The sequence below is a fragment of the Eublepharis macularius genome, chromosome 3 (assembly GCF_028583425.1).
Source record: "Eublepharis macularius isolate TG4126 chromosome 3, MPM_Emac_v1.0, whole genome shotgun sequence".
Taxonomy (NCBI): Eukaryota; Metazoa; Chordata; class Lepidosauria; order Squamata; family Eublepharidae; genus Eublepharis; species Eublepharis macularius.
This window is the reverse complement of record NC_072792.1, coordinates 39,433,260-39,445,454: the sequence shown is the minus strand read 5'-3', so window position 1 is coordinate 39,445,454 and position 12,195 is coordinate 39,433,260. Positions and strand designations below refer to the sequence as shown.

The following is a 12,195-nucleotide window of genomic DNA, read 5'->3' as shown; positions in this document are numbered from 1 at the left end:
CCTGGAAGAAAGGAGCCCCTGCCTGGCCCAGCCAAGAACTGCTCTGGGATGCTTCTAGAGGGAGAAGATGAGCAGGCGCTGTAGCAATGATGGCTGCTTCCCACCCCTTGCATCTCTGTCGGGCTTCTTTAGTTCAAGCCTGTATGAGCTCCAGGCATACATGTTAAGGACCAGTGCATAACTTGCTAGAAGCTGGATCATGGAAGCTCTTCCTGCTCCAACACCACAGAAACAGCTCCCTCCGAGCCCGGAGAGCAAGGGAAATAGTCCTTCTGCAGAAAACCAACCAGAAGGTCGGGCAATTCAAGGAACCTGGAATCCTACTCATTAACCCATTCCTGGCCTTTGACAGCTGCGTGAGGCAGGAGCTGCAGGGAGCCCTTAACTTCTAGCCTAGCTACACCTTCCTCTTCTGTCATTTTTGTGGGTCACAGCAGTTCTGCTTACCATGGACCAAGCCTCTCCTAACAATAAAAGGAACCAGTCAGCAGAGAAGTGCTGACTGGTCAGTTTTGTCAAGAACTTAACTCCAAAAGTTATCAGGGCACAACATTCTCTCATGTTCAAAATCATTTAAAAGAGATTGCATTGTATTCAGTGAACCACGAGAAGAGTGAAGTTTGTGGAATGAAACTTCCCCTCATCTCACTGTAGCCGAGAGTCCTAAGGGTCTGGAGACCCTCAAGATAGAACAGAGGTCTGCAGTGGGTGGCCCAGTCTAGACTCATCTTGTCAGATCTCAGAAACTAAGCAGGGATGGCCCGTTAGTGCTTGGGAGACCACCAAGGAAGTCTATGGTCATTACACAGAAGCAGGCAATGGCAAACCACCTCTGTTTATCTGTTGCCTTGAAAAGCCTGTGGGGTTGCCATAAGTTGGCTGTGACTTGATGGCACTTTACACACACTGCAATGAAAGGAGGAGTGAACAAAAACTGTTCCCCTCCACCAACACAAGGGCGCTTTTGCTGAAGTATGTGACTAGTTATTAGGGGCTTTAAAAATATCTCATGTTAGGTCTGCTTTAAGAGAAGCCTGCATAACTTGTGATACCACTTTGCTAAGCCAAATGCAGCCTGCTAGCCACCTAGGTTGAAATTGCATATAGTGAAAGGAAATAAATATTTTAATAAATTAGATAAATATTGCAGTCAATATTGCACCACTTCTCCGCTTCTCTGTTTTCCAAGACTATTGGGAAGGAGACATGCCACTATATTCCTGGGACTGAAAACTTTAACTTGTGGAATTCACTGCTGCATGATGTAGTAATGACCACTAGTTTAGATGGTTTTTAAAGGAAGTTTGACTAACTCATGGGGGATAGGTCCAGCAATGGCTATTAACCGGCATGGCTAAAAGCAACTTCCATTACAGAGGCATTCTGAAGACTAATTACTGGAGGACTGGAACAAGATATAGTTTTGGCCTTTATGCCCCTGTTTATGGCCCTTCAAGGACACCTGGTTGCATATGGTGGAACGGATCCAGAAGAACAGCAAGTTTTGGGTCCAGTGGCACCTTGAAGACCAACAAGATTTTCAGGGTATGAGCTTTCGAGAGTCAAAACTCCTTTCAGAGCCAGTTTGGTGTAGTGGTTAAGAGCGCGGGACTCTAATTTGGAGAGCAGGGTTTGATTCCCCACTCCTCCACTGGAAGCCAGCTGGGTGACCTTGGGTCAGTCACAGCTCTTCCAGAGCTCTCTCAGCCCCACCCACCTCACAGGGTGTTTTGTTGTGGGGATAATAATAACATACTTTGTAAACCATTCTGAGTGGGTGTACTGTTAAGTCATCCTGAAGGGCGGTATATAAATCAAATGTTATTGTTATGTTATTATTTCTTCAGATACCAAATCCTGCTATACTACTGCAGAACAACAATATTTTTTATGTTCTTAAACAACTGGCAGGCCACAGCCCATGACTGGTGGACTGCGTTCAGCAGTCTAGATCACAAAGTGATTGGGCCTGTTTCTTACGATCTTTATGCCAACAGCAGGGTCTAACATAGCTCTAACGTATGGATATTAATATAGGTGCTGACAGCCAGTTTGGTGTAGTGGGAGATCCAAGTTCAAATCCCTACTCTGCCATGGAAGCTTGCTGGGTCACATTGGGCCAGTCATACTCTCTCAACCAAACTTACCGCACAGTGCTGTTGTAAGGGTAAAAATGGAGGAACTGTATGCTACCCTGACCTCCATGGATGAAAATATACTAAATAAATTTTTTTCATTTTCACACAGAATCCAATATGAACCAAGCAGTTTAAGATGCCACCCCATTGCATATTTCAAATTGAGCCCCACTGAAAAATAACTGGCCATTACTGAATAGTCATAGAAAGATATCTGTTCAACATGACTGGGGGTGGGGGGGAATCAAATTTTTCCTAATTTCATTATGATGAAAATGGCTCTTATTCTGATCTTTCCATAAAAATCCACAAATTCTCACATGAGGAAGATGTCAGCAGCGACCTTGCTGACTAAAACAATGAGAACAAAACAAGCAAGCAAACAAAAAAGCTCACTCCTAAACATTTATGGTCAGCATTACCACTAAGGAGGAGTGTCGGGCTTTCTAGGGCCATACAGGGATTAATAAAGGGGCCAAAAGCACTTTACAACCTTTATGAAAACCTATAGTCATCAGAACTGTTCATGGATAAAAAAAAAGTCTCGCAGAGTTTGTCTGTAGAGTTCAGCTTGCCTATGCTTTACCAGAGTGACTCTTGGACTGCTCAAATCTGACTGAAGAAATTTCTCCAAGCTGCAGAGTCTTTTAATAATGGCAAGGCACCTGGGAAAGTGACATTCCCATTCCAATTTTCTGTGTCATTTGAAGAGATGTTACCCTGGCATGAGCTTGTGAATGTTTAATCATTCTCTATCTTCTCCTCAGTTAGCTTTCTCCCTGTAGGAGGAGTACAATTAGCCTCTGCACTAATTTATAATAAATAAAGCAAAGACCTTGTAAAATACTCCAGTTATCGGTGTTTCTCGTTGTGAAGAGCTCGTTCAAATTCCCACTATGAGCCCAGAGAAATACCTGATACATAGACAAATCCCAACCATTTAGCTTTGTTATAAACAGATTATCATCACATAATACAGGAAAACTGTTGGTTTTAAATTGAAGTAGCCAGAGATTTATGAAGCCCACCACAGCTTTTTCCTACTGATGCTGAAAAAAGCTTTCAATAAGCTAGCCTGCAAGTTTTACATGTATCACAATTGATCTATTTTATGATTTCATCTCCTACACACCACGCTTGTTCAGTTCCTTTGAATCAGTCATAAAAACGGAAAAATTAGAGGGCTCCAGGTGAGGGAACGGTGGAAAGCAAGAGCCAAAGCAGTGTACATGCTGATGGTTCTACTTTTAACCATGAAGATCCCACGGACATCTGTTCTTACAGGAACAGTTAAATACGGTGAATAGAGTGACAAACGACAGCCTGGGTAACCCTGCTTTACCATGGAAGCTTGCTGGGTGCTCTTGGGCCAGTCTCACACTCTCAACCTAACCTACCTCTCAGAGTTGTTGTGAGGGGGGAATGGAGAAGAGGACTTTGAGTACCCGTTGGGGGAAAAGGTAGGGTAAAAATGAAGTAAAAAAAAATAGATTTAGGTCATGAGCTAATTGATTCTCATTTAGGCTGCATGAGAAAAAAGAAATTTTTCACATGGCTATTATACACGTATAATAAAAAGACATGCCTAAGCCCTGACAGGACTTGGCAATCAGAGGAACATCGACCAAAATATTATTTGTATAATTAGAATTTGCTTTTATATAAAAGACGAAGGAAGCAACACCAAACCTCAAAACCTTTTATGCATGAGAAGCTCAAATTCGGTGTTTGATTGCCAAATGGACAAGCAGCTGACCATTGATGATGGAATAAATCATGGTTCTGAGCAAGAATTGAGGCCACTGTTTACACAAGTGGGTCTATTTATTTATAGTCGGCCTTTCAGACTGAGATTCAAGGCAGAGTACACACTGCGGGTCAAACACGATCAACAGGATGAGATATCCAACAGGTACAAGCATGGGAGAAACCTGAAAACAAGCAAAAATCTGGAAATGGAGCTGAAATAAAGCCTAAGCATTAATGTGACACATTAAGCAATGCAGAAATTACATAGCAGGATCACACTTACATCAACAGACTATGTACTGTACACAGTAGTATAGTCCACAGTCTTTAGCAAAGCATCTTTCTGAAACATATTCTTACAGTACAGGCCTCCTACTTGGGTAAAAAAAGACCTGAATCTTCAATGTGGAAAGCCAGGGGAGTGGGGAACTCTCCTAACCTCATTAGGCAGGCTACTCCATAAGGTGAGGACTACAACAGAGAATGCACATGGATGGGCAGCTGTTGAATTTGCCCAACTGCAGGATGGCACCTGCAGAAGACCCTGTTCAGATTAGCAAAGCTGCCATGGAAGAGCATAGAGAAAGAGGCATTTTTGCAGATATGAGGGGCCAAGGCTGTGCAAGTCTTTGTATGTGATAGTCAATACCTTGAACTGAGCCCAGTAATTGATGGGAAGCCAATGGAATGACTGCCCAGCTCCCAATAATAATAAATCTGCACCATTCTGCACCAACTGAAGTTTTAATGAATTGAATTTGAGGGGAGACCTGTGTAGAGAGTATGACAATAGTCTCGTCTCGATGTTACGGTGGTGTGGATCCAGGTTGCCAGATTGGCTGTGTCAAGGTAGGGGGTTGCACTGAGTTGGAAGAAAGTGTTTTTTTGCAGATTTATTAACTTGTTTCTTCATCAGCAATGCTGGACTCAGTATAATCCACAGGCTCAGTGCATGTGGAAGGCAACAACCAGGCTGTTCGCTTTGATAGCAAAGATGTTCTACCTGTCAGTATATGTATTTGGTACACTGGTGCTGATCTTTGAGGGAGTGACACTGCTGACCTCAATCATGCATACAGTGTCACAGGTGAGGTGGTGCTCCATGTTAATGCCTAATCACACAGCCATCTGGTTTGGCTCACTCCTCAGAAAATGTTGGAAGATCGGACTAGCTGGGTGTTTTTGTGCTTGGCCATTCATTTGGTGTGCCCATGGCATATGGGCATTTGAAACTGCCTTGTACTAGTCAAATCAGTTAATATAGCATCTCTTCTGACTAACAACAGCTTTCCAAAGTCTCCAAAGGAGACAACCAAGGTACCACATACTAAATATCTTATGCAAACGTTCTATTTTACCACTGAGCTGTGGAAACGTTCACTACATGTGATATGTGTATGGCCAAGGGGAAGGGGTTTCTTTGCTTCTTCACCACACAAAAAACAGAGTTTGGCTGATATGGGCTCTGGGCTTGGGTTGGAGAAAACAGCTGCCTGTTCAGGCATAGCACAATTCCTTCTCAGGGATGCAAGAATCCTGTCCCAGAGGCTTTGTTTTGCTTGTAGTACTTTGGATCCAACTCGTGAATTGCAGACAGCGGACAGGTTCATAAAATTTCATAAAATCTCAGAAATTGTATTATTCCCCTGTTAACTTGGCCACAAGGTATATCACGCATTCACCCAATGTCTTACTCATTCTGTACTGAGTTCACATATTAGCTCAGTATAAGGGCTAATCTGAAGTAGGCGAAGATCCCAAGGAGCAGTGGGAAAGGGAGAAGAGTGGTGGAATAATAAAGCTTTGCCTGCACACGGTACCATTTGTGTAGGTCGCTGGGAAAATCACTGTACATCAATGGCCACCTGGCTGAAGAGGTCTTCAGTGTCTTTCTCCTGTACTGTGATCTCCCAAGAGTGTTTGAAACCGGACGAAACACAGGCTGTGCCAGGACATGTATAGGTCTCTGGGTATAGTTTCAGTGCAGTCATTGCCAAGCAAACTTGTCAAATTTATCTTGTGATTACACGAGATGTGAGCTCCTGATTGAATCACCTTGATGTTCCCAGTGAATTCCCCACAAGTTTTTGTATCTGTGGCCACTTGATTGTTGCAGCTTGAGGCTGCTTATGCCCAGTCCAACAACTGAATCATCCCATTTACTGACACTTAAGAAGTAAGATCTTCCAGGGTTATGCTCTGGGTAATTACATTGACCAACTTGCATGAAGCACAGGATCATGTGTAAGTCTTTCTCTTTTCACTCTTGTGCAATCACATGCATCTTTTACATGACCTACACTGGATAAATAACATTTGCCTGGTTTGTGCAGCTATGTAGTCAGTGGCATCTATTCAAGAAGTCATCATAAAAACTGATCATAATTAGAGGTATGCACAAAAAACCCTCTGGAAAATCTGGATCCAGGATTCAGGGATCCTAACACCCCCCCCCCGATATCCCCAAAATCAGAAATCTGGGTTTATTCAACCATTATTCTCTAAGGGGAAAACTATCCAGGGGCTATCTGGGGTGTGTGTGTGTGGGGGGTCATTTTTCAAGCAAATCACCAAATTTGCAGGGAACCTACTCCTAATTGTCCTCTAAAGGCTTCCCAAGTTTCAGGAAAATTGGATCCCAGGGTCCAGTTCTATGGGCCCCTGACCAAGGTGTCCCAGCCACTCCATTCTTTCTTATGGGAAAAAAGTCAAAGCCAACTCCCACTGCAGGAACACACTCCCAAAACACGTGCCCCCTGGACAAGCTGCCCAGTCACTTTCCATTGCTTCCTATGGGCGAAACATTTCCAAGCAGGATCTCAGGCAGAAACACACAGGAGCAAAGCCGAAGCAAGGGAATGGACAGAACCCCAAGAAGCAAAGTGAAGCAAAGGGACTAACATCAAACCAGAGAATCATGTCAAAGCAGCAAATTCCACCCAAACCAAACTGAAGCAAGAAGAAGTAAAGCGAATCAAGGGGACCAACATCAATCCAGAGAATCACATAAAAACCAAGAATTCCACCCAAAACAAACTGAAACGAGACACTGTTGCAACTTAGCCCAACTAAACCAGGGTCACTCACAGCAGCCAGGCAGACAAGGATAACTCCTGCATGGACTGGCCACTCACTGTCCCCTCCCTCCCTCCCACCCCCATTCCCCCTTCCTCCTGCTTCTGCCTCATGCTCCCTCCCTCTTCCTTCTCCCCTCTCTCTAAAAAAGGCAAGAAATGTTGTTTCTTTGCAAGGAAACAGCCAAGCTGCATTTCCTGAATTAACTTGGATTTACCCAAATTTATTCAGGGTTTCATTCCAGGTACCTGGATCAGATCTGGGATTCTCTAACGTGATCTGGGAAAGCTGAATTTTGTCATATCGGCAAAAATCCAGCCTTTTCCCTAAATCCTAAACATGGAATGCACACCCCCAATCATAATACTAGCTGGGTTCATGGGTAGACATTCACAGTATGCAGAAACACCCAGTAGGAAATCTTCACCTAAAACTATTACACTTTTTTTCTTTTTACTGTATGCCTTTTAAAACTGGAGGCAGTCTCAGCAGAGGATATTGACTGGGAGAAACCGATGACATCATATGCAAAAATGTGCTTGTGCAAATTGAATTCATTCCAACGTGCTTGGACATATCCAAATAATCAGCTCCCCTCTCATAACCACAGAGAGGAATGTGAGGTGAACTGGCAAGTGTTTAAGCAAAATGACTTAGTCTGCATCCCATTTTAAGTTAACATAGTGTAACAGGCATCACCATTGCCACCACGCCTATCTCAGTGAACAACGTACTACTTACCTTTCTATTTAGAGCAACTCCATCTTCACAGTCCAGCACTGCACAATCTACGTGGAGAGATGGAATTTTTTGAATCTTTCTCTCATCATCGGCAGGCACATAGAGAACAGCTCTCCTGGGAATGTAGCTACGCGACTGTGTCAAGTGATAATCAGGCTTGAGAACGGCAACAGGCAGGAGATAATTCCCTCTGTAAAGAGATGAGATTTCCATTAGGCCCCCATCAGTACTACTTCTTAAAATTCTTCTTTAAAAGCTCCCAAGAATCTTTGCTGCTGTTTAATTACTGCCAAGAAATGATTATTTTTTCCTCTGAGGTGTTTCATGTGGTATTTTATTCTCAAAACAACCCTGTGAAATAGGCTGCAAAACCAGCCCACAAGGAAAGGGTTAAGAACTGCCTCCCCATAGCGCTTCTGCTGCGGTCAAATTTAAACTTCCTCCCCTCCCCCACCCAAGTTGCATTTCTTCAAAACAAAATTTGTTAGGAGAACAATTGCAAGTATCCAATGTAACATATCATTGGTCCCCCTTCACCCCCCACCCCCTATGCAGGGATTTGAATCTGGACTTCCTACAGCCAAGTGAAATACGCTAGCAATTGTATTGCATTGGGAAGGAGATGGATTTTTGTCATCTGAAGAACAGTAACATGAATAACTGCAGGAGACATTTCTATACAGGTTCCCTCAGATGTGTGAAAAACAGATTTTGTCAGGCAGTAAAAAAATAGGAAGATAAACTACACACGTAAAAGCTTTAGCTTGCTGGTCGGCTTTTGGTTATATCAATGTTGATCATAATTTAGATATTATATGTGTGAGAACATGTTGATCACTGCAGCATATATTACCTGGTATTCACTTATGGTCTACAGCCCTGTGTTACTTTGTTTAAATAAAGCAATGATTAATATTTTTTAGGTTTTTCATATAGAGTTGGATCCAGCAGGACTTTCCCACCAACAGTGGTGCCTTCCTTTAGTGCAATGTGGGTTCTAGTGGAAGGACTTCGTCCTGAAGGAAAACACCATTGTCCACGGAATATATCTGTAGGATTCAGCCCCACCATTTCTCAGTAGACATGGGGTGCTCATTTTACTATATAAGTTCACCAAACGAACTCAAAGCTCACTCCAGGATAGTTGGTTGCCTATGTAAATTAAATGTTAAAATGGGTATTAACACATAGTCTACAATGGAAACAGGGAGAGTGAGACACCTCTAACAGAGTTATACCCTTCAACATCCATCTGCATTTCTGAACACAGGAAAATTTATTCCTGGAGGTCAAAAGAGTCATGTGGAATAAAATCTATGTAGGTCAGAAGGCTGCAGTCAGAAAGGGGAAGGGGACACAGTTGTTTCCTTCTGCCTCTTGTGTCAGTAAAGCTCTGCAGACAGAAGAGACAGAAGGAATTGACTTTGCCTCTCCCATGTCCATTGAAGCCTCTCAACCTGTTGAGAGGAGGGGAGAACCAAGAATATCAAAGAGACCTGCACTGACCTCACATGATCCTTGCACTAGATCCAACCCATTACACCAGTAATTGATAGCTTTGGTAGCATGACTGTCACAGATCTAACTAGATTTCTTAATAACATTAAAACAGCGATGGCTGATCTTTTGGGAAAAGGAACCCTCAAGCCAAGGACAAAGTAGGAGAGTACCATTCTAGAACTGCCTCCAGTGCTTTGATATGGTTAAGCTTTTAGTTACTGTACTATGGAACAGCAGTAGCAGTCAGGGATGCCTGTCTTAGCCAGGCCCACAACCCATACTGCTCCTGTTCAGTCGTGCCATAATCTCCCATGACCCAGCTTGGCTATCCCTGCATTACACTTGGAGTCCACATAAATGAGTGCATAAAATCTGCTATACATGTTACCTATAATACATGAATCAGAGCATGAAAAAGTTTTGTCATCATCACACAGCTCTATCACAATAAATGGAGCTTTGTTGGAAAAGACGTTTGTTGCACAGAGCCTCTTAATACACACAATATAAATAAAAGAAAAAACACAGCTTGTAAACCACAGTTGGAGTGATTCTGCATACGTTGGATAATGCACTTCCAATCCTCTTTATAGATCATTTGGAACGGATTTTTTTGTGTGCAGAACAAAAAATCCACCTCAAACGATTGATAAAGTGCATTGAAAGTGCATTATCCAACGTGTGCGATATCAGCCATGGTCTACAGCTCTTTCTAATTACCACCTCAAAGCCAAATCCCCAGATGATGTCCTGAGCAGCCTGGTTGCTCCACATTCAGGCCTGGCTACTGGCAAACCCTCACCACAAATACAACCCTCTCACTATTAGTTGGGTGCAATAAACAGGCAGGCAAAGAGTAGGATAGCTTAGGGTAAGCCAAGACTTCCTGGAGATTTTCAGGCAATGCTGATCATCAGCCGCTCCTCCCTTTCTCTTTTCCATGTCCGAGGGGAACCCGGCCATGAGCTTCAGACTCCCTGTCCCCAGCTGCCACATCATCATCCCCATCTCACCAGCCGCTGCCATCACTGCTGTTGGGTCCAGAGGCCAGCAAGCGGTCAGCAAATGGGCAGCTAAGGCCAGCCATTTCCCTCAGAACCACCTGCAAATGCCCTCTGCACAAGGCAGTCACATTGCCAGATCATTCATGAGGCAGCGTGGGCCCTCCATGTGGTGACCGGGATCCTGGAAGGCCAAACTGGAGCCAGCCAGGAGATCAAGGCACTGGATCAAGGAGATCAAGGCACTGGATGTGCCCATGCCTCATGCCCCACTTGTCCGAGCCCCCAGACAGGATGCAGGGACACTAGGACTGGAGGGGGCTGGGCCCAGGTCTCTCCCAACCTAAAGCACTGACTGCCTCGTGGTGCATAGAGAGTAGGGGCAGGTCAAAAAAGGGATGGGTCATGCACCCACTAACCCTGGGATTGGCCCAAGCCCAAGCCCAAGCCCAAGCCCTAGGGGTGGGGGTGGGGCTTGAGATAAAAAGGGGCTCCACATTCAGGCTGGAGAGGGGACCTGGAGGCGCTGTGTCAGAGGGGCTGGAGCAAGAGATCGAGAGAAAGCGGACACCCAAGCATCCTGCCAGGAAAGTGCCAGAGGCTCTGGGTGATGGAACCCAGCCCTGCTCTTCCTTATCTGAGGCCTGAAGGAGCCTCTGGGGAGGGGTTGCAAGGATGGCAGATGGCTGAGGACTGGATCCTGAGATCCCCAAAGGGGAACATGCTGTGTAGTCACTTTACTGCTTTTTGTAAACTGTTTTATTCTGAAACGAAATGCAGTAGGTTTTTACTGCCCTCACTCCACTTTTCTCCCTGTCTTTTACCATACCTCCAACTCTTTTTTAAAGATAAAATGAAAATGTTAACAACAACAACAACATTCAATTTTTATACCACCCTTCAGGACGACTTAGCACCCAATTAGAGCGGTTTACAAAGTATGTTATTATTATCCTCACAACAACAAATACCCTGTGAGGTGGGTGGGGCTGAGAGAGTTCCGAGAAGCTGTGACTAGCCCAAGGTCACCCAGCTGGATTCAAGTGGAGGAGTGGGGAATCAAACCCGGTTCTCCAGATTAGAGTCCCACGCTCTTAACCACTACACCAAACTGGCTCTTTTGAAAAGAAATATACAAGTATGGCAAGATCAGTCACTCTCTCACATCTTTTCCTAGCATAGTGAGAGAGACTCAAAGTTGGGGAAACTGCTTTTGACTACATATTTTTATTTCAGCTGGCAAACTTAGTAAAACATGATTTATTATTATGGCCTGCACTTTCTTATATTTTCATCCCAAAGAGGAAGGTGGGTACACAATCGTATATAGCAGGTACACAATCGTATATAGCAAGTCATTATTAGAGATGGGGACACCTTGGGTGAAGTCAAGTGGAAGAGAGTGCTCTGAGAAAGCTCTATAAATAGCTGGCCACACTTCTGTATCCAGGAGACTAATAAGGGCAATGTTAGTAAAGAAACTGAGATTTCTGAATTTGGACATTACAAAAAGTAACAGAACTAACCACAGTTAGCAAGCTAGATAAAAACTCTGGTTTAGCACTCACTAACAAACCACAGTTTGTTGGGCAACTTACATCTGTGCACCACGATAAACTGGAATTTCAGCAAACCATGTTTTATTGTGAAGTCTAAATGTAGCTTGTGAGCGTGTGCACCAATTGCTTGATTGGGATTACTAACAGAACAATTGGGATTACTGGCAGTACTTCACCATAATGTATATCCTAGAGAGATATTTTGGCCATCATTCAAAGAATCTCTTAGGGATTTACATCCTTCTCCATTCACTCCCCTCCACAACGAGTCCTTGTTTATTTAAAATATTTGTATGTCATCATTTCTCTCCTTCCAAAGGGTCTTCCAAGATGCCTTACAAACATGCATCTGCACAAAAACACATACGTTTGCAGATTTAAATGGTAATAAATGCCAACAGGTCTTGAGAGCATGCACAGCTAAGCCAATGC

At 43.8% G+C, this 12,195-nt stretch overlaps 1 protein-coding gene across 1 annotated transcript in view; it reads right to left on the bottom strand.

The window, feature by feature from the left end:
• Window positions 1-12,195, bottom strand: part of CLYBL (citramalyl-CoA lyase) — a 235,491-nt gene that overhangs the window by 85,142 nt on the left and 138,154 nt on the right. The window contains exon 2 of the mRNA XM_054973054.1: window positions 7,704-7,893. Within this exon, the coding sequence (XP_054829029.1) occupies window positions 7,704-7,893 (190 nt within the window). The remainder of the gene's footprint in view (window positions 1-7,703; window positions 7,894-12,195) is intronic.